The sequence below is a fragment of the Zootoca vivipara genome, chromosome 3 (assembly GCF_963506605.1).
Source record: "Zootoca vivipara chromosome 3, rZooViv1.1, whole genome shotgun sequence".
In the NCBI taxonomy this organism is placed as follows: Eukaryota; Metazoa; Chordata; class Lepidosauria; order Squamata; family Lacertidae; genus Zootoca; species Zootoca vivipara.
The window spans coordinates 27,148,007-27,175,568 of record NC_083278.1 but is presented as its reverse complement, the minus strand read 5'-3'; the positions used below and the strand labels follow the sequence as shown (position 1 = coordinate 27,175,568).

The following is a 27,562-nucleotide window of genomic DNA, read 5'->3' as shown; positions in this document are numbered from 1 at the left end:
GCACATTCAGAAGGCAACTCAACGGTATTTGATCCAGCAGTTTGAAAACTGGAGCTTTATTCAAGTTTTTACTTCTATACATAGTCTACTTTTATCGGAGGCCGTACACATCCGAGAGATTTCCATTTCAGCACTTCAGGTATTTAATTTACATGCAAGTAAATCAGAAATGAAGATAAAAAGCAGTCTAAAAAGAGTTCATTCTAAACTCACACGTTACCACAGCCTTTTCAAGGAATTGGCTAGGCCAGACCTTTATTATTAAAGTGCCAGATTTATGTACAAATTATTAAAATAGTAAATAAAGACTTAAAACCTGCTAAGAGGCAATGTGGTTACGTAGCTTCTGCAGCTTGTCTACAGCCCATAGAAGAGGCCATGAAACTGCCATTTTCTATACAGCACCCCGTATAACTTGCTTTTCTATGGAGGAACTACTGGCGACCTATGACCAGATAACGGAACAGACCAGCAAGCACCGATATTTCTGATGATCAGGCGATCCATGTATTGTACAAATACATTTATCAGCACCAGAAACAAACTAACAAAATCCCCAAACTTTTCTAAAGTACCACCACACATTACAAGAGCAAGAATTTTGAGGACAGCTGGACAGACTGCTATTTCAAGCAAACCCCAAAACAGTCTTGGGTTCAATTTAGAAGTCTGCATCCAGAGTGAAAGAGTTGTCTGTAGGTTTCGACATCACCCCCATCCTCTGATATTCTCCCACACGCTTTTCAAAGAAGTTAGTTTTACCCTCCAGTGAGATATTCTCCATGAAGTCAAATGGATTCTCAGCTTGAAATATCTGAAGACAAATAAAATTGACAGCTTATGGGTCTTATTATCTAGGATACACAATCTGACAGGAAATTCTGGACATCATACAAATAACCTTGTTAACATCTAGTCCCCAACAAGCTACTGTATATACTTGAATTTAATGCTCACCTTTTTTTGGCCAAATTACGTTGCAAAAATTGAGGTGCACAATAGACTCGATGGCACATTTACGTTCGCCAGCAAATACTTTTTTTGTTTTGTTTCAAGGTTCTGAAAATTGAGGTGTGCATTGGTTCGATGGCACATTTGACTCAAGTAAATACAGTACTTTTACACCTATCTCCTGGGCCATAGCATCCTGGTTTCTGTTCATTCTGTACCATCTTTAGATCCTACAGCTTGTATCTTAAGTCTTCCACCTGAATTTCAGTTCTATAAAATTAAAGTGATTTCTTAAGACCCATCTGCTCTCTCCTGCTTTCTCTGACGGAAGTATCCATTTTTTATTTGCCTGTATCTTACCCTTAATGGTACATGTTCACCTGCCTGTTAGTTACTCTGCAGAGCAGGGCAAGGCAAGTCCATCATTGCTTAACTGGCTAATGTCTTGTGGATCTCCTAGGACCTGTAGATTTCTGGAATCACTGCAAGAAGTTCTGGACCAAGATTTTTTTTATTCAACAAGTGCAAATTTATGCCTTAACCATTTAGGGACCTCCTCTACCAGTACGAACCCTTGCTTTGTAAATATAAAAATCAATATACCCAGGGCCTCTAGAAAAATTAAGCAAGACTGTGCAAGTATAACAATGGGTTACTGCAAAAAGAACCCAGCAGATTTAGCATTAAGAACATGAAATCCACAAGTTACGGATGGAAGGTTCAGTTATATGTAAAAGGGAACATCCCCTCAAAATGTTAATCAAAATGACTTGTGTACAAAAAAAGCATTATAATGCATGTTCACCTTGAGTGCATTTTGGCAGAATATAAATTGAAATAAATAAACTGCACCCCTGAATTAGTCTGTTTCTTAATCACAAATTTTCACTAATGAGCCAGAGAGCAGTTGCTTAATGTGCATTCCTTAAGAGGCAAATAGCACAGAACTTACCTTGTTAAAACCTAGTTCCAGTATCAGTCTGTCTGCTACGAATTCAATATACTGCTTCATTAAAGTGCAATTCATGCCAATTAGCTTCACAGGCAGTGCTTCCGTCAAGAATTCCTGCATTTAAGTGAACAAGTATGTAAGTATGCAAATCCTACACCATCTAGACAATTTAATGCCCTGCTAACTTTTAAGCTTTCCGTACCCTTTTCTGCAGGCACTTTTTGCCACCACCAGAAAGACTTTCCAATTACCTGTTCTATCCTGACAGCATTAGTGATGATCTCTTTCACTCTTTCCTCAGATGGTTTGTGTACCAAGTGCTTGAACATTAGGCAAGCAAAATCGCAGTGCAAGCCCTGGGGGGGAAAATATAATTGAGATATTTCAGAGAACTGCTTGGGGGGGTGCAGTTTTCCTCTGTATGATCAGCAAACCTGAAAAGCCTGAAACAGTAGAGTGGCTGTAACAACAGGTAATAAGATTTCTTCATAGATTCCATATGAACAATACTTTGGTCGATCTTCAGTTTTCCTTGGCTACCAGCAATGCAAATTAAATTCATTTTCATTCTCAGTGAGCTTTCCTCTCAAACATTCCTCCATCCAGCAGAATTAACCTTTAGGTAGAAGTTATGTGCTCAAGTCATCAATAATCATTAGATACTGTGAAACATTTAAATGAATTTCCTGGGGAGGGGGCTGCCAGAAAGAACAGGCACAGTGCCTACAATTTGCCCTGGGGCTACAGAGCTGAAGGGTTAACATCCCAGCTTTTGCCATACCAGGGGTCCAAGGGCCGCTGGGAAGTTAAGACTCCCAGGAAGACCCCCCCCTCCCCGGTTCTGTCCATCAGCCAAAGGAGCAGCAGCTGCAGGGAGCATTCTTCCCTCTCTGCCTGCCATACAGAAAACATTTAACAATTCTTAAACTAAGAACTAGTTGCCACATTTGCTTTCTTTTTCCTCCTCCCTCCCAATCCCCTTTCCTTTTGTGTTATGCCTTTTAAGCATCTGAGAGAGCAGGAACAAAATAGTTTGATTAGTTAAACAGGAAGTGCGAAGCCTTACCTCGTCTCTGCTGATCAGTTCATTAGAGAAAGTGAGCCCAGGCATCAACCCTCGTTTCTTCAGCCAAAATATAGATGCAAAAGAGCCAGAGAAGAATATGCCTTCCACCGCAGCAAAGGCTACAACTCGTTCTCCTGTTGGGAGAAAAGCCCATTGTTGATTTGGGTAATGAAACTTGTCCAGCGCTGGAAAAGGACCGATGTGCCAGAAGGGAGAACTGCGTGCTACACTCACCGAATGCTGCCTGTTTGTCCCCAATCCAGCGCATGGCCCAATCGGCTTTCTTTTTAACACAAGGCAAGGTTTCAACTGCATTGAACAGAAATTCCCTAAAATGATACAATAACACAACTAAGTGTACAATCTGTTGTAACGAGAAATTTGTATCCCACCCTCCCTTAGGCTGATAAATGAAGAGACCAGAAATTAGCAAGGATTAGAACGCATGAATTAAGAGAAAGCGTCCTAACTAAAAGAAATCAATACAAACTATACCGCAAAAGCTCATGCTGTTTTACAGTCTCTACTGCAGTGAAAAATACCTATGTTGAATAGGTAGGACTTTTTTTTTTTTTTTGCACGTTTTATAAGAGAATCAAGTGTCCTCCTACAATGCTAGTAAGTTTTAAAAGCTTGAACTTTTTTTATAAAAAGAAACCCGACCTAGGCTTTGAAGCATTTTAATATTTAAAATATTTATGCATATTCATTAATTTTTTAAAAATCGCTATAGAATAAGAAAATATTTGTCTCAAAACAGCACTAACCTCTCTTTGGGGTCTTTGATATAAGTATCAATAAGTAAACTATACATTTCTGAATGGATGTTTTCCATGGCAATCTGGAAGCCATAGAAACAGCGAGCTTCTGTGATCTGCACTTCTTGGCTGAATCGCTCCACCTAGAGGATACAACATATCATTTAAGTTATAAATGTTACTTCTTTTGGAAAAAAGACACTCCACCAGCAAAAGCTGATGGCAAGGTATGTCTGACAGCTGCCAGATTATGCAAGTCAAGTAATGAGATAGCATGATTCAAAAACATCTCTGCAAGTGGAATATTACAGCGGGGGGGGGGGGAGCCCAGATAGGATATAAGGTAGTATAACTTTTTTGGGAATGGAAATTTAGGGTATTACCTAGTCTTAAGATTTTTCAAGATCTAGCAGAGGTATTAGGAGTATCAGGAAACTATTTTCATTCAAGCTTTTAAAACAGCAAAAACTCAATGCACCCAAATTCTGACCTACTGAAAGGCAATTGACATACCCTTGTTGAAAAATAGTGTGAGAAGGACACTATTACATATTGTTTGACTTGGATTTTCAATACTCTTTCCATAACTATTTCCCTTTGGACAAGAAGAAACCTGGTACTCAGCTACATTAGTAAAAGAAACAATGATTTGAATGCGTTATAAAAGTGCAGCACCAGATGGCGCCAGAGAGCAAAGAACTTTTCTACACAATTTTCCATAGGGTTTTTTCTTTTGTTATAATGATCTAATTTCTGACTTATTTATAGTGGGTTTTTGTGTGTAGATCCGCCCCAATAGCCATGCCACCTCAAGTTTTGAAACATGAAATATGAAAAACATATTCCATTTGCCTAATGAAGACTTCTGAGAAGCCCTAAACTCATTCAATAGAAAGGTACTCTCACCAGTTTTCTTGCTTAATGTACCAAACAACTTCTTTACCACATTTCTGTCCGCACTAACTCTACGAGAGTTTTAACCAGGTTTGATTCAAGAAATGAATGTGTGTGTATATATGCCATTCTGGGATTTATTCACAATGTGATCACTTTGCTTTTCTATACTTGATGTCTGACAACTTAATATATCAGCCAACTCCATTGAAAAGCACTGCATCAGAAGGATTTATCTAGTGCTATATCCATGAAGGCTCATTCACACATGCAAGCTATCATTTGATGTTGCAGATATCTAATGGTCAGCTTAAGCTCTCTACCACATTTTCTTACACGGCTATGACAAGTGTATGACGGCACAAAGATTCCACATGCATTTGGACCAATTCCCAAAAAGCAAAGGTGAGTCATAGCGGCTAGAGCCTGGTAATTAGAGAAAAGGGGTGCCTATCTGCCAGAGACAAATGTACCCAAATTCTGCCCATATTTCTAAACAAAGCAGAACTCTGTCTTAAGCAGGTATTCTGTGGGCAGCTACCTCCTGACAGTTTGAATATTTATGGGAAATTTTCATCCACTTCAGTTATCCCAGATCTCTTAGCGAGAGCTGAAGTTCCATGTTATTTCTAAGTCCAGATAAGCTATAAAATATTCAGATGAAATTGGCAAGAGGATAGGGCAGCCCAGTTAGATGGGTGGGGTACTACTACTACTACTACTACTTAATATGTTCCTCTCTGAAGGCACAGAAACAGCAGCAAATAAAGCTTGAAGCAGATTCAGTAGAAGTAACATGCTAAGCAAATAATCTCTTTGTTACTCGGTGTAGGAAAGAAATTAATTCATAACAAATGCTTTATTTGCATTAGAACACGTTATTGAAAGCTTCTTTGTGTGCCAGAAAAAGATTAGAACTTTCTAAATTGCATCCCCTTATAATTCACTGTTATTAATCATTGATTTCCAGAGATTTAGATGAGCTTCATTTCCAGATTTGGAAGCGCTGGATAGAATTTTTCTTTAGTTTCATGCTTCACCTTGTGAAGGTATCTTCCTGATTGCTAAAGATGACATTAACTTGATAATTTCTCAATCCTCGTTCTAAGAAAGTGTTTGAATTTAAGAATGGACACCTAAAAGCCCAAGAAAAATCTTGTGACAGAATGAAACACTGTGCTGGTGCAGGAGAAAGTCAACTTGAACCCATGGGTGTTGTTCCACATCACTTGCTTAATGTGCAGTTGTGAAAGGGGGTGCACACATGGCTATGACTTGAGGATTGACTCCAAAGATCACATTTAGAGGTAAGTGAGACTATAATTTAAGATGTGCTTGCAATCTAAATAAAATTATTAGCCTTAGAAGTTAAGACACTTTTTGGTGTTGCAATGCTAATTGCTATTCTAAACTATTATTTAAACCAGACTCAATGACATGCTCACTTCTCCAATGTGGATGTTATGGATAATATATGGGTAGTTTCTACCAGTATATCAGGCACGTCCAACAGATAGATCGTGATCTACCGGTAGATCGCTGGTTTTCTGTGGTAGATCACAGGTAGATCAGTGGCTTCCCTCCAAAGAAGCTGAACAACTTTGGCTCCCTTAAAAACGAGCTCAACATTTTTGTCCTGTACCCCTAAAAAACAGGCCTTTTTCCTCCCTAAAACAAGCTCAACTTTGACCTGAATCCCTAAAAAACAGGGGTAGATCACTGTGGTGAGTAGATCACAGACTCATGGGAGTTGTCCACCCCTGCTCTATATGTAGCTTGGATAAGAGCAGGGGTTCCCAACAAAATTTTCTCGAGGACCCCTCATCGAGCCGCTATTGTGACAAGGACCCCCATTAATTCCTAATCCTAAAATTAAAAAGTGAGAGCCAAATTAAGAGTCTTTTTATATTTTATATTTATATGTTTTTTACAGTTACAACAGAGTACTCCATCAGTATACAGTTAGTTTTAATTTTCAGTTCTTAATGAGATGAACCACTTTTTAACCAACGGTCCATTTTTAACTATGCGAACTGTAGCTTCCGCGAAAAACAACGCTTTGTTTACAAACACTACTGTTTTGCAAAGAGGCAGCGCGCGCCAGGGAGGAGGGAGGGGAATGGAGAAGACAGGGTACCTGCGCAGTAGCGCACAAATGAAGCCGACGCGCGCAAAGCATCTTGGGGAGGTAAGCATTAGTAGAATGCGTGCGCTGCCTCTTTGCAAAACAGTAGTGTTTGTAAAGCGCCACCTAACGGCATACAGCAGAACTACTGCCTCTATCTAATTCTAGTTTTGCGCTAGACTATGCTCATGCAGGAAGCGGCCAAAACAAAAAAATTGTTACCATGCGAAATATATTTAATATATTTTTTATTCTAATAGCATCTTGCGGACCCCTCTGGCATAGCTCGCAGACCCCTGGGGGTCCCCGGACCACCTGTTGGGAACCACTGGATAAGAGGAAACATGAAGATGGTACATTTAAGTTACTATGGAACCCAAATACTTACCAAATTTTCATTGACAATGCCATCACTTGCAGCAAAGAACGCCAAGATGTGTGAAATGAAATATTTCTCTTCAGGCTTCAAGGATTCCCAGTGCCGGAGATCTTTGGAGAGGTCCACCTAAATATACAAAGCAGCCAATGAAAATGCAGTAATGTTAAGGGAGAATCTGAAGTATGCCTAGAGGATGACTGCAATGTACCTCTGTCTGCTATCATGCCTGCATCCACTCAAACCTAGGAGGAAACACAAGCCTCTCACCTCTTCAGCCGTCCAAAAGGATGCTTCTGCTTTCTTGTACATTCTCCAAATGTCATGGTACTGAATGGGAAAGATGACGAACCGGTTGGGATTTTCCCGAAGCAGAGGTTCATCTTGTACACTGTTTGAAGGCAGCTGTGTCACTCCTTTAGGTGCATCCTAAAGTCACAAATGTAATAAATCACCCCATTCCTAGAATACATGAATGCAAGCACCAAATCTCTCCTTTCTGGAATTGAAAAAGGAGTAACAAGGAAATTCCACCTCGACTTTGTGTTTGCAACAAGTTGTTTTGGGGCTCACTGTAACCACTGAGCCCAAGAACCAGGGGCACTAGAGTTCCCCAGCAGGATCTCCATAGTGTGGTTGGTCCCAATGGGCTTGCTTTCACTGCCAATCATCTGATTGCTGCCAACAGCAAACTTCACTTGCCAAGGAACAACTTAGAACACACTGCAAGGTTCCCAATGATTCATCGGAAGCCGCTTCTCTCCCTGCTCCACATCTGATATTGTATATTAAGGTAGGTGGATGATCTGGAAAAAAGGGCTTTGCAGGTGCTCCCCTCACCTTGGTCTAGGGTTCCACACAAAAATGTAGACACAGAAAAGCTGACTTACCACATGGGCAGGGTAAGTGATGGAAAGCTTAAAACTATTGTCAGATGTCAACTATTTGGCTTTTAGAAGACATCTGGAGGCAGCCCTGCTTAGCGAATTTTTTAATGTTTTATCATGCTTTTAATATTCTGTTAGGAGCTGTCCATAGTGGCTGGGGCAACCCAGTCAAGATGGGCAGCATGCAAAGAATGTTGTTGTTGTTGTTAGGCCATGGGCTTTAAAATGAATGAAATAAGACTGAATTAAAACAATGACAAGGGAGCTCTGGAGTGGAACTTGATTTACATTAGGAACTTTACAGATATGAGGTAAAATGTATAACACAGTTAAGTGTGGGCTGGATTATTACCAAGGAGTGAGACACAAAGAGAGACATTTGATTTAAACCCAGGTAAAATTTTGACAAAAAAAATAGAAACAAAAGCAATGGGCAAAGCAGAGGGGCTGGAGGGAGAACAGACTAGACTTAATTATTTAAGAGTGAAAATTATAATTGGACAGCCAATATATAATGGTAATTTGGATGCCCTTATACTTTGTGTGCTCAGATCTCTCTGAGACTTAAGGACATAACCCACCCACACTGGCATTCTGTCCGTGCTTAAAGACAGGTTCATTCAGCCATGCATTCCCCTGAACTTGATCTTCTTGATCCAACTTTTAAAATTCCCTTTTTAATTATTGTTTACAGCGGGCTTGCTTTAGCAAATGTTAGAATTGCTTCCTTTGCTGTGTCTTAATCATGCATTTGTTTTACGTTTATGAAGCACTTAGAAGCAGTCACAGAAGGTAAGCAGGCAAACCTAATTAATAACAAGAAAGTAGAAAGTCAGATAATCTAAGTCTTAAAGCTAACGGCTGAATCCTTGGGCAGAGGACTTCACCTAGGAGAAGATGTCGGTTATAGCAACCAGAGGCTACTAATGCGTCAACCCCCGCCCCATAACCCTGCCCCACCCTTTCCTTGGGGGGGGGGTCGGGGCTTCCTGCTCCTTTGTATAATTCGAGCATTTGGCGCCAAATGCTCAGTCGGGGAGGCTAAGCAGCGCCCCCTTTCAACTCTCACGACGGCGGGAACAGAAGCCTCCTCGCCACAAAACGACCCCCGAGATCAAGCGCCCCCCTGATTTTAACACCTCCCCCCATAAAAGGCTCCCCCCCTCCTCCACCAGTCAGCTTTCCTCCTCCGCCTTGACCCCCAAGATGGAACTCACCGCTTCACCGCCGGGCTCTTGAAATATCTTCCGCGCCGTTTTGGACGCCAGGACCCGGGTAGCGCTGAGGGACGGAGGCTGCAAGACCCCAAGAAGGACACAAAAGACCGATTAAAACAGCGCACTTTTTGGGGTGGGAAGGCGGAGCAGAGGGAGGTCGCTTTCTATTTTATTTTAATGAAGTAACTAAAGGAAGCGCCAGGATGAAGAAGACCTCCAAGACTTCTGCCATCTATCTGTCAGGGTGATCTACCCGGTAGTTGAGATTCCTGCATTACACTTCTGATTTTATGTTGGGGGGGGGGGGGTACCTTGCGTTTTGACAACTCGTCATGGACTTTTATGCTGCAAGGCAGCTCCGAGGACTAATTAAGAGGCATAAGGATAACGAGGGGGATCGGCTCACCCTCCCCCACTCCACCCCAAAAAGGGCCTTGGTTGTCCTGGGCGCATTAATCAAGTTAAGGGAAGGTGCTTGGACTGCGCGGGAAGGGAAATAAGCCCTTCTTCCCCAGCTGCTCCCTTCCCCTGCCCCGCCGACGGGCTCCTGGTTCCCCCTTCTCAACCCACCGTATTCTCCTTGTCCTTCAGCGCCAAATCCTTCAGCGGCGGCAGTCGCGAATTGAGGCGCTGCTGCTCGTTGCGAGCCGAGAGCGGGCTACGGGGGGCGGAGGAGATCATGGCCACGGCGAGAGAGAAAAGCGAGCGAGGCGGCGGCAGGAACCCTTCACGACGCTGGGTGCGGATGGCAGTGGGAAGGAGGCCCCGGCCCGGTTGCTGCTTTATATGCGCTTCGAACTTGGCGCCAGAACGCCCGGCCGCCCAATCACAGGACGGAACCTTCGCCCTCCCCCGCTTCTGGCGCCTGCAATCGAATTAAACTGTGGCCAAGAAACCGCGGGAAGCTGCTGCGGCGTTCCGCCCGCTCTGCCCTTCCATTGGCTGCCCTTCCAAAGAGCTGCCGAACGCGGGAACCAGTAGCGATGCCGTTCCTTTTCCTCTACTCCCTCCTTTTCCTCCCATTGGCTGAAAGGGCCGCGCCCTTTAAACAGTTGTTCGTCTGACCCTGCCGGAACTGCCTGTCAACCTGCGGCGTTTCCAATTGGCTAGAGAAAACTGATCACGTGGAGCTTTTCTCTTTCATTTTTTTTGTTCCTCTTTCTTCCTCTCCGTTAGTAAATGATTTCCTAATATTGGAAGCACAGTAAATTATTGTTGTTGTTGTTATTGTTGTTGTTGTTACTACTAGTACTACTACTATATATATTTATTAATAATTAATCTTTACTATTATTGGTTGTTATTATTATTATTATTATTATTACTATTATTTCATATGGCCAGCTGCAGCCTCTCAAATACTTACTGTTCTGTGGCTCAGTGTTATTACCTTTGAGTAAATGCTCTTAGGGTACGTTTGCAGGTATGTTTGGAAGATAGATCTTCAGCTTCTGAATAAATTTCTTAAAAACTAAAAAAGAAGCCCTGATTATTCTATATAGATATTTGTTATAAATAAATCAATTTGATATGCCGCTTTTAAGAACTGAATGAAATAAATAATTGGAGTTTCCTATACAGTACTGCCTAGACAATGGGAGAGTGGGTGTTTTAACGTCCATAGCAATGGTGTCTGTGTACCTTAAATTACAGTTTACACAACAGAAAATAATATTTAGCATTCATTGGACTCCACTACGTTTGTAAAGAAAAGGATTTTCTAAGACAGCATTTTGTTAGAGATGTAGGAAAGCTAATGCTTTTTTAACAAACATGTTTTTGCAATGTCCTATTCTTACTAAGTTCTGGGAGAAAGGAGTGGATTATGCTGTCATTAAGTAAGTGTAGAGACATAAACAGGAGCAAGGCCATGGTAGCTTTCGAAGGGGAGGACAAGAATCCAGGAGCGGATGGGAAACTAACAAAGAGATTTAAGGCAGAGAGTCGCATTGTCAGAATGACAAGAGAATGACTTGGCACTCAAAGTACTGGATGGATGTGAGTAGACAAAGGTGAGACAGCAAAAGGCCATAAGGGGGCGTTGCTTCTGCCAGTTAGGCAGAAGGTTAATGGTTTGAGCCCACCCAGGGATGGCTGTAGGTAGGATTCCTGCACTGCAAGGGGTTGGACTAGATGTCTCTACAGTTTTATGATTCTTTGAAAAATGAAGTGGTCAAGATGAGATATGATGAGGGCAATGTAAAACACATAGAGAAATAATACTTGGCTTCTCAGTGACAGGCAACAGATGTCTCTTGGATCAGGTGTTTTATTATCTACTACTGTAGTGTTCTCAGGAGGAATGAAGAAGTTGCCACAGTTTTGAGGATGCATCTTCTGCCCACTGGGCCATATGGCCCTCAGCCTTCTCCCTGTTCTAGGTCATGCATTCAGTTAGCATCAGAGACAAACAGCTTAGCTAAAGTTTTATCCACATCCTAATGAGGCTTTTTTAAGAATTTGGATATTCAGTCACTGCAATTCATTCTGCTTTCTGTGCCAATGTATTCACCATTTGTCCATAGTTAGCCTCTGAGAATCATAGGCTTCTGCCATTGGCACATGGCGCACTGCAGTCATCGGAAATATAGCACAAAACCCTTGTGTAACCCAGTGCTTATTTCTATTGGGATATAGCGTCAGCTTTTCCCTTTTCTGGTTTGGAGCTGGGCTGTCTGTCAGTTCAAAACCTCCACGAAACCTCAACCTTGAAATGGTGGCGGTTTGGGGGCCTCTCCAAAACAATCCATTTCTGGCATGTGAGAAATTGGTAATTGTTGCTCACGTGCTTGGCAGGATTGAAGGAGTTTTTCTCCAGGAAACGTTTGCTTTATGGGATTGGCAATCCCATGAGGTAGAAGGAGGTAGCTGCCTCAGGGGCAAATGCTTGAGGGGGTTGGGAAGCAAGGTGATGGAGGGCAGAGTGGTTGGTGCCACACGGTCATGGCTGGCAGCGGATGCAATGCATGGAGGCCAACAGTAGATGGAGCCAGAGCCAATGGCAGGCAGAACCAACCCGTTCTAGCTTTGTCCCCATCCTCTCGCTAGTTCTAGAAGGGTAAAACTTGGACTAAGGTTGAGGGAGCTGACTGCCAAGGCCAACCTCTCGGGCTGGTTGTATGAAGCAAGGTAGGCAAGGTGGGAGCTTGCCCAGAGCAGTGCCCCATTGGTCCCCTCCTATGAACATGTCCTGCACCCCCTTAAGCTAGCTTCCTGTCCTCTGGTGCAGTAGAAGATGCCCTGTGGCTACAGCTGCCGAAGCTGAAGTAACCATCTGTTACTACTCTGGTTGGCTTCTGCACACAGAATGGTAGGATGGTCCATTACATCAGAAAACAAAATGTTTTTGGTTGGCCCTGCACCTCAACATCTCTCCCCACCCTTGGGCAGTGTTAGAAACTCAGATATATAAGCTTGGCACCAAATTGCTCCTTAAACCAGGGTTATAGTCGCCAAAACAGAATGTCGAGTTGCCATTTTGGGGCAAGAAGGCTCAAAAGTCATGTTTTTCAATACAACTTTTTTGGTTCCTGAAATTCATTCTGATTGTGCAGATGGATAGAATTCTACAGGATGTGCTGATAGTGTGTGAAAACAGTCAAGATCCAAGGGTCCCCAGGCATGCAGCTCCAGATGGTTGAGACATCAGATGCCATCCTGGTGCCTGGGCATCTTCACTTGGTCACAAGTGGCCAATAGCCAGTTGCAAAATGCACCTGGTCAATTTCAAACACTGCCATAGGGACATAATGGGGATAGGTATTGCACAGTTGGCTTAGTTCCGGTGCAAAACCAGGTATCCTAAAGGAAAAAAACAAGAAGGGTCTCTCTCCCTTTGTCTTCAACAATATATATTTCAAGTTCAAATTTGGCCAGGACGCTCAACCCACCTCCATTTTGTATGTTGCCTATAGCTGGGGGTGCAGAGCTGTTGCTCCTCTACATGTTCTCAGTCCCCAGCTCCCATCAGCCCCGGCCAGCATGGCCAAAGGTCAGGGGTGGTGGGAGTTGTAGTCCAACAACATCTGCAGGGCCACAGCTTCCCCACCCTTGAGCTCAGCAGGAGAATCTTGAGATTGTCTGCCACAATCCTGGAGCCCATAGTACAACACAGTGGTCAATGAATTGCAGATCTCGATCGCCCAGGACTGTGCTGCATGTTGGCACATCCCTCTAATAGGCTTTCCCCACCCGCACTCGCCCCCACCTGTGATTCCTTGGTTCAGTTAACAGGAAGCTATTTCTGTGCGCCTCCCGGGAACAGACAAGAAGCTTCTTGTGTGTTCTGATCACCTCCTGCTATTCAGCTTTGCCTGTCACAAGCAGGCTGCTCCACGAGGAAGCCTGCCAACATTCAACATATGTGCAGGCTGTGATTAAAAGTAAACTCCAGCTTCAGAAAGGCCTCTCTTGCTGTCATCTGCTGCCTTGGCAGAGCTGGAAAGAATCCAATTGCAAAGCAAGGTTAATTTCTATCAGCAAGGAGCCCATTTCTAAAGACAGTAAGTATTTGGATGGAAATGGCTTATCCTGCTCCCAATGTTTTACATCTGGAACCTACCTCTCCCCTGCTGCCCCAAGCCTTAGACCACAAATGTAATTTGCAGCACAGTTTCTATGCGTGTTTATTCAGAAATTAGCATTGTTTTTCTGTGGGGATTAGCGCTTAGTACATGTTGCTAATCTCAGTTTTCTATTCATCAAACGGATTGGGGAAAGACTGATACTGGTTATGGGGGGGGGAGATGAAGGGATCATAGTTTAATAATATATTTTCACATCTACACCGTGCATTTGAAGCATATGGCTCCCCTCCTCCCACCACAAGAATCCAGAGAACTGCAGTTTGTTAAAAGTGATGGGAATTGTAGTTCGGTGAGGGGTAAACTACTACAGTTCCCAGGATTTTAGGGGGAAGCTCTCTGCTTTAAATGTTTGGTGTGGATGTGTGGATGGGTTTTGCACTATCAGACAAAGGTCTCAGCTCAGGTAAACTCATAACTTTATGATCCCACTGCAATGACAGAAACATACTCTTTACAGAACCCTAAAAACAATAGCATGGTGGGTGGGTGTGTAATTATTAAACAAAAACACGCAATACAGAAAAAGAGAAAAGCCAACAATAACAACAAAATGAAATAAGTTCAACTCAACACAATAGTGTTGTTGTTGTTGTTGTTTTACTGTATTCTCTTAACTTCATCCATTTTGCTCTTTTAAAAAGGGTTCCATATTAGCCAGATTCAAAATGCCAGCTGCATTAAAGAGTTACATTTGAGGTCCAAGTTAATTCATCACACATGCTCTCCACATGTTCACATTATAACACATGAACATGTATAAACCTCTGCTCTTGTCTTAAAATGGGCACAGATATACGGCTGCACGTGTTCATGTAATTCAAGACGCAGTTCACAAGTATTTTGCTTATAACACAAGCCAGGTAAGCATTTCCCTGGTTGAACCTCTGACCAGATCGTGTAATGTATGCCGTAGTGCTTCAGCGAGCACATTAAGCATTTCACCTTCCTTCGTAATTTGACTTCACACTGGAAAGAAAAAAAATGCCCAATGCTGTACAGAAAGCGGTTGAAAGGGTAATTGCCCCCTCCCTCCCCCCCCCCGCATCAAACCTGCCTACGCCTCCAGCTGACCCACTTGTTTGCATAGCATGGGCAATCTAGAAAGAGGATAATCAAGCTTTGCAAAGAAAACAATGAAGCTCAGAAAGGTGGTTCTGAACTTGCAGAAGAAATTCAGAGTGTTGAGTGGGGTAAGAACTGCAAATAGAGGCTGCTAGACTGTTGTGGCGCTGTGGTTAAACCACTGAGCCTAGGGCTTGCTGATCAGAAGGTCAGCGGTTCGAATCCCTGTGACGGGGTGAGCTCCCGTTGCTTGGTCCCAGCTCCTGCCAACCTAGCAGTTCGAATGCATGTCAAAATGCAAGTAGATAAATAGGAACCGCTCCAAGCGGGAAGGTAAACAGCGTTTCCATGTGCTGCTCTGGTTTGCCAGAAGCGGCTTTGTCATGCTGGCCACATGACCTGGAAGCTATACGCCGGCTCCCTCGGCCAATAATGCGAGATGAGCGCGCAACCCCAGAGTCGGTCATGACTGGACCTAATGGTCAGGGGTCCCTTTACCTTTACCTTTACCTTTACCTTTAGACTGTTGAACAGGAATGAGAGGCATGGCCTTGAGGATTCTCTGCTTCTGCAACTGATCATACTGCCTCTCACTTGTAGGGGACCCTGCTAGGTATTAATAGAAACAGGACCTTGTTTTAGTGGCTTGGTGTTGCCTGGTCATGGTAAAGGTGTTAAGTACATCAAACGTACTTAACTTAGCTTCCCACTGCCACCCACCTGCATAAAAGCATGGAATAGTTAAGTATTTACTGTATTCATGACAACGCTGCCCCCAGCAGGAGAGAAACAAAACCTTTCAAAGGTTTGTCCCCTCTTTTACACATGGATACACAACCTCCAGAGTCATTTTTAAAGGCACATTGGTTTGCATGCCCACATTATAATGTGGTGCTTAGTGCTAAGTTGTGAAATAAAATAGCCTTTCTGTTACTCTTGAGAGATTATCTGAAATCAGGAAATAAAGCACTCTGCCTGATCTTTGGAGACTGATCCCTAAAGATCAGGTAGAGCACTTGGGAGATAAATCTGGGGGAAGCCTGGGGGTGTATGGCCTGGAGGGTGCTTTCTGGGGCTTTGCATGCAGGATCCGGCCCACGTGCCACGCATTAGCCACCGCTGCATTATATATTGGGCTGGTTCTGCAGATAAGCGAAGAATGAAACACAGCAAGAATGGGGGCCAACAGAGACTCAGAAGGCAAATAATTCCAAAATATGGGAGTGATCGTCAACAAGGCCCTTTCTGCTGTACCCATTCACCAAGCCATGGGCGTAGCCAAGGAGGGGCAGGGGGGCAGCTGCCCCCCCATAAAGTAAATCAGTGTTTGTTAATATCATCTTTGGAAAGAGTTTGATTGGTTTTTAGGCATGGTGTGCACCTAAAAATCTGGATGAAGTCCATTCAGCTGCAAATGCCAGACACCTCTTGGTTTTCCACTCATATTTAAATAACGGCAAAAGTGGCTTTCCTTGCGCAGACATCACAAGTTAGGAGGGTGGATTAATAAATAAACTGTGTTCAGTGAAGAATGACAGTGCTCAAGGTACTCAGTAACAGGAAAGCTGTTCTTCTGTTAGCTAATCCACTGTTTTGTTACCAGTCTGAAAAACCAAATGTGTGGCTGTTTTCTTCTTTTACGTTCAAAATGCTACCAATCCGCAGATTGTTGAAGTCAAGGAAAAGGGCTCAACCCTTAAGGCTGCAGTCCTATATGCACTTCCCTGGGAATAAGCCTTGTTGAACTCAGTGGGACTTGCTTCTGAGTAGATACGAACTGCAGTGCATGAGTTTTGTGGAATTTGTCGTTCTGTTTTGCTACATTTAAGGATTTTTAAAAAAACCCAGGTTTTCAGCTGCAGAGGCTCTCAGAGCAGCTTACAGATAGATAAGTACAAGACAGTTGCCACCCTCAGGAGTACAATCTAAAATATATGACACAAAAGGAAAAATGGAGGGGGGGAGGAAGGCCTGGGGGCCATATCCAGCTCTTCAGGCATCTGTCTGACCTTGGGACTCCCCAAAGGGCCTCACCACCAGCTGCACCCTCTTTCCCAGCCTTGCTTCGCCAGCCTTGCTTCATATCCTCCTGGAGTGTTTTTGCCTGGCTGGAATAGGTCATTGAATACTGATAAGGACCCTTGCTTGCATAAATGAGAGAGGCGTGTGTGGCCTTTGTTATGAAAAAGGTCCTCCTCGACTACATATCAGTGAAATTTGTCCACCCAATGATTTATATTGAAGATGTGGGATACAAATTATGTAAGTAAGATTGTTCCCAGGTGGTCTGTTATTGCACATTGATCCTGGCTTGTTTGCTCAGAGTTTGCAGGGAGGTTAGATCATGCCAGCTATTTATTGAGCATCAATTCAGGTTTGTTTGCAGGTTATACAATGCTGCACCAAGCAAGGGCTGTCCCACAATTTTCAGCTCATTTACCTGTCATTTTCAGTATTGCAAAATGTCTGGTTGGGTTTTTTTTTGTTTGTTTGTTTTTTTGAGGAGGGAAGGAGCTTGTTGCACAAGAGCTCCCATTCAAACATGACTGTGCAACCTTAATTTTCTGGTATGTGATTGAATCCCACCCCAAAACAGCAAACAATTGCCTGGAAATGCCTTAGGTAAACTATTTTTTTGCAAACTGCCCTGATAATGTTGTTGAAGGGCTTGGTCATGGTGATACTCAAGCCTTTCCTAACTTCAAATGTGCAATTCTTAAGATGTTATTTGCAAAGAGAGGTAAGTCAGAATTGGAGCTGAAAGAGAACTTTCCGCTAGCAGAACAGTTTTACCGGGCTAGAAATTCCTCCATATGGTGAGCTGTCAGGAATGCAGCTGCATGGAGGAGAGAAACATTCCTGGCAAATATTGCTTTCCGTATGACCTGTTTATTGGGCATTCATCCTGATTCATTTGCGGAGAAGTTAGAAAATATTGCAGCAAGCAAACGTTACCTCCACAGTGCCCATTGCAAAAAGTTTGAGCGGAGGGCGCGGGTTTGTTGTGCACGAGAGCCAAATTAACTTAAATTCTGCATAACTGAATTTGCCGCTATGCAACTGAATCCTGTGTAAAAGGACAGTGACAGTCTGGAAGTGCCCTCAGACACACTTTCCAGTGGCAATTAGCAAGAGCAGGGCAACTGTAGAAAATGTGCCCATGTGAATAGCCACTGTGAAGGGCAACTCAAAACTCATGTCATGCTGGTCCTTTTTTCAGCATACTACAGCATTCATTGGGGGGGGGGAGGGTGTCACACGGCATGGAGGAATTTTTTCCTGCTGAACCAGCCTACGCTACAGTAATAGTCCAAAACTGGGCGATATCAGAAGCTGCCGTTTATTTTGCACAAAAAACTGGGGAGGATTGAAAAGTTATTTTATATCAGAAAAGTTTCCCTTGTGTCAAAATGTGAAGTAATTCAAATAGGCCGCTTCCATATGAGTCTCAGAAAACAGAGTTTGGGACGCTTCCTTCCGAACTGGGAAGCTTGCCTCAGAATTAGGGGATGTTATTTCCAGAGGAGCACTGGCTGAAAGTATTTGGAAGAGGCCAGGAAAGTCTCTCTTCTATGTTGCATTTTAATTCCTTTTGTTTTCTGAAGAATAATAAGAATGACTAGAAGGGCCTGTTCTTGTTTTTGCCAGTGCTCTAGGAGGCAACATTGCCACCTCTAGCAATCTCAGAAGAGAGAGGTTAGTCAAATCCTGTTTTTTGATCCTCTTGTTTACATTCCAGCGGGAGAGATTCAGCAAACATTAACCTCAGCTTGGCACATGGTCAATGCCTCTGATAGAAAAGATGGGGCAGACTTTGCTCACTCTTCATGGCTAAAAAGGCAAGGAAATTGCTAATCTGTGGGGGCTGCGCTATTTGGAGAGGAATATGCGGCACAAAAGGAATTGCCATCTGAAGCCCCCAAGTTGCCTAAGCAACCATAGCACTGGGGAAGAAAAAGGAGATTTTGTTTACAGGCCAACAATAAATTAGATTGAGAGATCATTGTACCCCAGAAAGGGGTACAATGTGTGCTGAATGGGTGGGGGGTGGGAACGCATAGATGGCAATTTATATAGGGACAAGTTTACAATATGCACACCAACTTCCACTGACCTTGGGTCAAATTCTGAGGTGGTTATGGAGATTTTAATCAGGATGGTTTCACCAAATTGGCAGTTGAACTGTTGTGTTTTCCTAGGGCTGGCATATCTTCACAGAATTGTAGAGTTGGAATAGACTCCAAGGGTCATCTAGTCCAACCGCCTGCAATGCAGGAGTCTCAGCTAGGGTATCCATGACAGATGGCCACCCATCCTCTGCTTAAAAACCTCACAGTCAGTGAGATCTTGCTGCTGGTCCCACTTGTCTGCTGTTGACAGAGGTGGGTGGGTTTATGAGCCAAGCACTGCTTCTTGGGCTTCTGTTGCTTGAGGCAGGCGCCTCACCTTGTCTCATCAGTGGGTCGGGCCTGGTACGTAACCGTAGTATCCTGGAGGAGAGCACCAGTGCCCTGGACTGATCCTAGTAGGAAGTGAGGAAGATATACTGGAACATTTTGTTCTATGCCCTACTTGCTATTATTTTCAAAAGAATAGCTTTTTAAACTGCCACGAATCTTCCTTTTGGGATGTCACAGTTGCTAGCCAATCAACCCTGTGCAGAAAAGGCGCTGCAGCAGTCCAGGAGAACATGTTCTACCTGTAAAGGATGAAGTAAATGCAGCAAGACTTCCAGAGCACAGCAAATCCTCTTTCTATGAACATCTTAACATACTTCAAATCACTCAGAAAAGGAAAGCTCTCATCATCTAAAACCAATCTTAGCAACAACGCTAAGCAACAATGCATGGGGGTTATGAACAGACATGGCCATCATCTAACACACAATTAGACATGGCTGGAACCCGAAGCAGGGTTACTAAGGAGCAAGTGAGGTTTACTTCTAGAGTGGCCATGTGCCCTGCTTTATAGAGAACAGCCTTCTAGTTGAAGGAGTCCTTTGTTTGAAGGGCTGCTCTGCTCTACCCAGGTCCATTTTCAAGATTAAGAATTATGAGAATGGAGGCATAGCGCAGGCATGTCCAACAGGTAGATCCCCTGGAAAAAGCTCAACATTTTACCTCCTCCCTGAAAAAAACTCAACAACTTTGATCCGAAACCCCCCCCCAAAAAAATGGGCCTTCCTTCTTCCTAAGAAAAGCTCAACAACTTTGACCCGAACCCCCCAAAAAAGGGGGTAGATCACTGCCAGTTTTTAACTCTGTGAGTAGATTGCAGTCTCTTGGGAGTTGGCCACCCCTGGCATAGCAGGATGGTTGAAGTTGCCCATCATAGCAGCGCACAGAGTTCATACGGTCATAGCCTTTCCTGCTATAGCAAAACACATTTTTGTTTATATTTCTAAAGTTGCAGCTGTACATACAAATCATGTGCAAATTTTATGCAAATCCCAGTTTTTTGGGGGGAGAGGTTGATGCATTTCCTATTTGCTTGCTCCTGAACTGCCCAGATGGCAAGACCCCTCTCTTGGCCTCACTGATGTGGTCCAAAGGAAATCAAAGCAATACATTTGGCACCAACTTGGCTGCCTGAATTCCCAGAAGGAGGCGTACTAGCCGCCATCTAACTGCCTTAGGGACTCCACTCTGGATTTGTGTAGGGCTTACTCCTTACCATTTATTCTCCTGAAGATATCCTGCAAGGCAGCGGAAGCTTAGGACCGGAGTTTTCCTTCTTCTAGATGGGCTACCTTCCCAGGTTGGCGAGCCCCACCTGCCCCTCACTTCTCTCTACAGCACATGCAGAAACCGCCTTCTTGACCAGTGGACTCACTATTGGTCTCGTCCACTCAATCTGCCGGAACTCGTCTTCACATGCAGGGGAGGCCCCTAAACCCTAACCCACTGAGGGTTTGAGACCCATTGCCGACCCTCACTCGGTTTAGCCTGCCAGAGTTCAAGGATGTTATCAACCAAGAAAAAACTTTGGGGAAGTGCAATGAAGTGTTGCTGAGGAATGTGGCCTGGGGAGAGAGGGTGTGGCAGGGGAGGGGATTTTGTTGTCCCAAGGGCCACACAGAGAGGTCTGAAGGGCCGTGTGCGGCCCCTGCCCCTTGAAGGTCCCCCATCTTGGCTTAGAGCTGCAGTCTTATCGAGATGGGAGCAGTCATTCCAGTGGTCCAAATGGAACAGCACGTCTAACTGAATCATTCTGCAATTCACCCTAGTAGAGATATGATTAACAGATAGGTTGGCAGTATTTTAAACATGTTAAACAGCTGAGTTGCTATGTTGCTTTTAAAAGGAAATGTATTTTTGAGGACTTGGGAATACGGTACAAGAGAGAGAGAGAGAGAGAGAGAGAGAGAGAGAGAGAGAGAGAGAGAGAGAGAGAGAGAGAGAGAGAGAGAGAGAGAGAGAGAGAGAGAGAGAGAGAGAGGCTGAGCTGCGGTTTGGACCCTCTGAATACTTTCCACAGCATTTGCTCCAGATCCCAGGAATCTGTTTATTTTGAAGCGGTTTTCAAGTCACCAAGAATCCACCGCATATACGATTTGTGAGGATTGCCTTACCGTATATCTATATATCATGAAGACTATACTGTACACATATAAGCATGTGTTGAAAAATACTCGTTTAAGAATATTTGCCCAGAGACTATTTTTGAAACCAACCTCATTCTGAGGAAGGAGGTTACACCCATTTGGTTTCTTTCAAGGCCAAATTCTTGGAATTAAAAAAAAAAGCGGGGGAGAGGAAGGGAAGGGAGGGCTGAAAATAATTCCAACTTCGCTTTTCTCCCTTTAAGCCTGAACTGGATCCCCAGCTCCTTTGCTTGCTACCGTTTTCTTTTCGTCCTTAAGTTAGAAACAAAAACGCTTAACTTTGTGATCCAGGGAAAGATATACTGTATACTGTACAGTATATATATTTCCAAGGACGAGGCGAGGAGCCAGGATCCCACCCGCCCTCTGCCTCTGCCTCCGCCCGCCAAGCCCCAGCAACAGTTGAGCTCTGGAACCCGAACGATGGGTCTGCCGGAGGAGCAGCGCTAGGCAGGGGCGGCCGCGAGCCACACAGCCGGGCTGCGGCGGCGGCGAGGCGACCCCGCGATGGGCACGGGCAGCAGCAGGCCGGGGAAAGGGCGCAGCTCGGTGAAGCCCTGGCGTGGCCCCGGCCGGGGCAGCAGGAGCATCAGCGCCCCCGCCAGGCAGGGCCGAGCAGAGGAGGAGCAGGGCGCGGCGGCGGAGGCCAGGTGTTACAGCCAAACTCCGGCGCGCGCCACCACCTCGCCGTCGGCTGGGGAGTCCGACTCGGACTCGGAGCTTCTGGACCGGGTGCTGGAGGAGTGCGGCGACGAAGGGTTCGGGCAGCCGACGGGGGGACGCCGCCGCCGCCACCCCCTCCTCCTCCTCGAGGCCGCCGGCGATTGCTGCTCCCGCCCGGCAGAGGGCAGCGGCGAAGAGGTAAGGCGGTGCTGGTCGGTGGGGAGGCGAGACCAGGGTTTCCATTCATGCGTTTTTTGGAAAAAGGGAGCTGAGCAACTAGTAGACGGGGCGGGCAACATTTCTCCGATGCAAACAGGGACGTCCTATTCCACAATAATAATGATCGTTTTATTATTCATATTTATATTGCCCCAGCCACTCTGGGCGGCTTCCCAACGTTTTTTTTTTAAAAAAAAACTTCCGTGTACAGAGCTGCCTTCGGATGTCTTCTAAAGGTTGTCTAGTTACTCATCATCTCCTTGGCGGGGCGGGGCGGGGCGGGGGGTGTCGTAGGACTCCATATCTTCCAGCATTTCTGCAGTGGAAATAGGGACGTCCAAAAGCCGGACATTCCCAGGATCACATCAGAAACCGGGATGGCTTCTGTAAATCTGGGGCTGTACCCTGGAAAATAGAGACACTTGGAAGGTCCGGCAGAGGGAGCAAGGTCCTGGAAGAAAGCGCGCGCCTTATTGGCATATGCACTGTCTTTAAGGGGCTTCCAGGCAGCTGCTTTTGGGGGGGGGCGGGAGTCTGTCCCGCGGGCGCAAAGCCGAGACGCGCAATTCCGGTTGGTTTGGGCCGCTTGCGCTGGGAAGCGGGATAACAAATTGCCTGGCGCCGCATGGAATGATAGAATTGTGAGGGAGCCCGAGGGTCGGACACCTTCAAATTTGATGGGCATTGCCATTCAAATATTGTATGTGCACTGCGTCATGTGATTGATTATGCGGGGTGGGGCTTCCCCCCCCCCAATATTTTATTCAAGTTGGCACACTGCTGCGAAGCAGAAATCTCAACTGAAGCACCTAATCCAGGCATCCCCAAACTGCGACCCTCCAGATGTTTTGGCCTACAACTCCCATGATCCCTAGCTAACAGGACCAGTGGTCGAGGAAGATGGGAGTTGTAGTCCAAAACATCTGGAGGGCCGAAGTTTGGGGGTGCCTGACCTAATCTCTGCTTTAAAACCTCCCAGGAAGGAGAGTGCACCGCCTTCCAAGGGAGGCCAACCACTGTCAAAACAGCTCTGTCAGAAAGTTATTCCCCATCATAATACCGTCCCCTCAAACAAACAAGGACAGATGCTGAAGAAGCACCCACATTGTTGAACTTTCCCGCAATCTTTGGGTTGAATGTTCAATAAGCAGGCCGTCTGGCTCAGTCTGGAGGTGACCTAGGAATCGCTTTCAGAAAGGCGTTCTGCATGGCTTGAACTCAGAAGGATTGGCGTCCACAGGGGCCCTGTGTTCAAAAATATGACAGAGCTAAATGCGTAAGAATGAGCTAGTTAGTAAGAACCCTCTCAACCCACATGAACTGACCCAGAGCCTGTGATCATCACCTGTGATCGTCCTTCTCCGTGTGCCCCCTCCATGGGACGTCTGGAGGGTGGCAACAGTGTACGCACGTTTATCATGTCATTTTTACGAAATAGTGCATTTTGACCAGCTTTGATTCAAATTGAGAAAAAGAAGAACCTAGCTGTTTTGTGTTTGTACTGTGCACAAAGCCTCAGCGCTCCTTTAAATTCTAGTTTTATGAAAAATACTCTGTTTGCTATAGTGTTAAGTGAAACAATGCCATCTTGTGGCTTACCTTCTTAACCATTTCTGGCTGTGCCCTGATTTGGTGCGTGACAAACACAGCCATTCTGTGGTTTCATATGAAAACTTTTTAAAAGCACGGTGCCACAGGGATCTCTCCTGCACAAGACCCGCTGAAACGAACAGAAATTATGCAACAGCATCAGTGTACCTAACAGGCTCTGTGCTATGACTGGCATTTTGGGGGGTGGGGGTGGGGGTGAGGCTGTCACGGATGTACCGGTAATGTTGGGTCTCTTCACTATCATTAAGAGTACATAGTGGCAGAAAAAGGGAGGACAGGTATTACAGGAAAATAATGACACACTGTTGAGATTGTGTTGTACAGTAATTGAAACTCCTTTCCAGGTTTTGGTAATGTTACAGGGATCTTTCCCTGGCAGGGCTCTAAAACAGAATCCTGCAGCAGGATATCTGCTAAGTCAACAGACAAAAGAGAGGAGTCTGGATGCTGCAGTTGTATGCACACAATTCATTGTGTCACCCATGATGTCCTGTTGATTTGTTTCCAGGTCTTTTCAGGAAGATCCACTCCAGACCTAGAGAGCAACAACAATGCTAACCAGTAAGTCTACTGAATTCAAATGACAATCCTTTCCGCCGTGGGCATTGTTTTCTTTTTACAGAAAACTTCTATCCCACCTCAGAGCCCCAGGAAGCTATCAGAGCAGCTTACAAACGATTCTCTCAATTAAAAAGGGGGGGGCATTTAAATCTGGTACCAAGAACAGAAATGTCCCTCTGGTGGCAGCAGGATTACTCAGGTGGCATTTCCGTGTGCTCATCCTTCAGTCTTTCCTGGAACTGCCCACTGAGGTCCTCTGGAGCAACGGAGTGGGTCTGAGGAGCTGGAATTCACTCCATCCCATGATGAAGGCAAGCCTTTCCTTGCCAAGCAGCAGCTCCCACTGAGGACCTCTGAGGCAAAGGAGTCCTGCTGTGAGGAATTGGCTTTCAGCCCATGATAGAGGCGAGTGTACCCTTGCTGGCGTTTGCCAGTAGAGCATCATTATTCTCCTTTGCAGAAAATGGCATCGTTTCCACCTTTAGAGTTCATCTCTTGCTTAACAGTCTGGAAACCAACACCCACTCACCCACCCACACCCGGCGTATTACAGGCACATAGGAAAGTTTCAGCATTTTAATGGCCACGAAGCCCGATTGGAATGCTGTTATTTTTATCCTTGTCCACTCACCCTGAGGCAAACTGGAGGAGACCAAACGTCATCAGAATTTGGTTGCCTTAATTTAGATGTTGAGTGAGTTCCCCTAAGTAGGGACAGCCATTTTCTCAAGAAGTGTTGGGAAATTTGAAAATAATTATTCATAGCACTCAATGTCTTTGCCTTTTTTAAAAAATCACTCTGCTGTGTGATGCAGCCTTCTATTTGCTTCTAGAACAGGATGGGGAAAGGTCTAGAATTGCCTTTCATTCTCACTACAGTTCTGCACCTCTTGCTAAAGGAGGAAAGCACCTGTCTTTTATTTATAGGCTTACTGACCTTTAATTGAAGAGGTTCCTTTACTACAATTTTGTTTTAGCTTGATATTTAATTTATTATTCCAGAACAATTCTTTCCCTTCCCTCGCTAGTACTGTATTGCTCTCCTTACAATTTGCATGACTTCTCCCCTCAGTTAAATTACCGTAAATATGCCCAGGTCCCAGAGGATATATTTCCACCTCTTCCACACATAGATACATTTCCCTTTCAAAAAGTTTCTCCTTTTGTTCCAAGCTCAATTTTATTTAGCATTTCAAGGTGGAGCGTAAATATTCTGAATATTTATTTTGAAAAGCGTTGCGTGGATAGGAGGCAAAAGCTATTCAAAGTAAAAAATGGGGTCCGTGTGGAAATAACATTTTGCTATTGGGGTGCAGAAAAAATGGGCCTCTCCTTCATTTAGTTTTGCATTTTAACTATGGTTTATTTTTTATAATTATTATTTCTGCAGGCTGCCACTCAAGAAGCTTGAGAGGCAGGCCAAGATATCCTACGATTACTCCGAAGAGGAGCTGATGGCAACGATTGAGCAGGAATACTGTCGCTGAAGGTGGTTGTGGACTGTGCCAACAGTGACTTGTGAACAAGCTCACTATGGAGCGAGATAGTTGAAGCTGCAGCGGTGTTTCTCAGAAAGTTGTTTTCTATGGGGTGGGGAGGGGTTGGGAAAGCAAGAGCAGAGAAGGCGGCATGTCACCATCCAAGAAGGCTGGAAGAATCCTTAAACAGGCTGGAGAAGCTTGTGCAGAGTTCTCTCTGCCATTATGTCAGGACGTGGCCTTATAGGGACTCTGTTGTGTCCATTTGGGAAAATACATCTCCAAAGCTGGCGCACCTACAGGCAGGCTGTCAAGTTTTCCTGATATCTTCAAATTATGACTTGTGGAGGCACCGTCGCCTTCGTCCTCAAAGTCTTGGGAGACATGCAGCAAGGGACTTGAATGCTTGTTTTCGACCGTCTGCACTTTTGCCTTTCCCGTGGGCCAGCTTTGACCCTGTCAGACCCCAAGCGCTAACCTGTACATTATTAAAGCATATATTCCCAGGAAACTGTACCAGCCTCTTGTAGTTATAAGATTCTCTGTGGTCAGTGGAATGAATCGGAAGGAAATTTATCAGCCATGCGTCCAAGCTCTTAACAATATTAAAGCAGGCACTATTTCCTCTCCTTTTCTGTGAACAGTTTAACTGACACCATAAGATGCTCTCTGCTTCTGATTTTCTCCTGCCTCTGCCTTTTGCTGGTTCCAGACTTGTGGGATTAGGCAAGATTAAAACACAAATGCTAATGGAACGTTGGCATAAAGCTTAAACAATGTGTATTCATAATGTAATCCAGGGCTCATACAGCAAATGCCAGAGGCTAGATTTTAACTTTGGGTGGTACCTGTACTTCCTGTTCTTTTATTTATTTATTTTGCAAATACGTGCACAGCATGCAGCTTCGATATTTTCTTACAAGTTAAGTGTTTGGTGTTTATGCGTCATTCTTGGGGACAGTTTAGGATTGCAAAGCAATTCAACAATTGGCCTGCGCTATACAGGAAATTACTTGGGAATAGAGACAGATGTACCTAAAACCAAGGGCCATCTCACTATGGAAACCTTCTGGGATGCACATGCCATTCTTTTGTCAGTCTGTTTTTTGAAACAGGAAATCCCCTGCAAAAATCAGCTGACGCTGATAGAACCACGTACACTGCTTTGAAAACATGCCCGCTCAAGTCAAGTGGTTGGCGGATTTCCCCAGGAACCTTTTCCTTTAGAATGAAAGCCACTTGTTCCAGATGGCAGCCAGCTTCCCTTGCCAAAACACACACCCTTTCATCATCTTAATGGTCCCATTAATCTCTCAAAGGGCTCCCTTCCAGACACCCTTTCTATTGTGCATTTGTGATGATTTGTGCACAAGATGCTATCGGTTGGTTATGCCCAACCCTTGTTTGGTTGCATCAGGGTTGACTGCAATATTCTGCAGATGTTTCAAAGTGTGGTGCAAATGCAAAGCATTTGCATCAACCAAGAAAAATGTTGCTTTCTCCTCTTTCCCTACTGTTTTGCGGTAAGATGAGAGCTGTCAGAGGGGAGGAA

General features: G+C 44.6%; 2 protein-coding genes across 2 annotated transcripts; one reads left to right on the top strand and one right to left on the bottom strand.

The window, feature by feature from the left end:
* Window positions 1–4: 4 nt before the first annotated feature.
* RRM2 (ribonucleotide reductase regulatory subunit M2) lies at window positions 5–10,085 on the bottom strand. The gene is made up of 10 exons (XM_035109861.2): window positions 9,797–10,085; window positions 9,227–9,304; window positions 7,393–7,551; window positions 7,135–7,251; window positions 3,737–3,870; window positions 3,204–3,298; window positions 2,970–3,103; window positions 2,155–2,259; window positions 1,904–2,017; window positions 5–814 (listed from the first exon to the last, which is right to left on the bottom strand). Exons 1-10 carry the CDS (start codon window positions 9,905–9,907, stop codon window positions 662–664), a joined length of 1,200 nt encoding a protein of 399 aa, XP_034965752.1. The 5' UTR covers window positions 9,908–10,085; the 3' UTR covers window positions 5–661.
* A 9,682-nt stretch (window positions 10,086–19,767) lies between these two features.
* Window positions 19,768–27,514, top strand: CYS1 (cystin 1). Its single transcript, XM_035110607.2, has 4 exons — window positions 19,768–19,803; window positions 21,929–22,339; window positions 24,480–24,532; window positions 25,923–27,514. The coding sequence occupies exons 1-4, from the start codon at window positions 19,768–19,770 to the stop codon at window positions 26,017–26,019; spliced, it is 597 nt and encodes a 198-aa protein (XP_034966498.1). The 3' UTR covers window positions 26,020–27,514.
* The last annotated feature ends 48 nt before the right edge of the window (window positions 27,515–27,562 follow it).

Coding starts and splice junctions, on each gene's coding strand:
- RRM2 (XM_035109861.2), bottom strand. CDS start 9,907: ATGATCTCCTCCGCCCCCCGTAGCCCGCTCTCGGCTCGCAACGAGCAG. Junction 3,871..7,134: donor GCATTGTCAATGAAAATTTG/GTAAGTATTTGG, acceptor TGTATCCTCTAG/GTGGAGCGATTCAGCCAAGA. Junction 3,104..3,203: donor GGACAAACAGGCAGCATTCG/GTGAGTGTAGCA, acceptor TTCTCCCAACAG/GAGAACGAGTTGTAGCCTTT.
- CYS1 (XM_035110607.2), top strand. CDS start 19,768: ATGGCTGGAACCCGAAGCAGGGTTACTAAGGAGCAA. Junction 19,804..21,928: donor GCAGGGTTACTAAGGAGCAA/GTGAGGTTTACT, acceptor GAGCAGCGCTAG/GCAGGGGCGGCCGCGAGCCA. Junction 24,533..25,922: donor AGCAACAACAATGCTAACCA/GTAAGTCTACTG, acceptor TTATTTCTGCAG/GCTGCCACTCAAGAAGCTTG.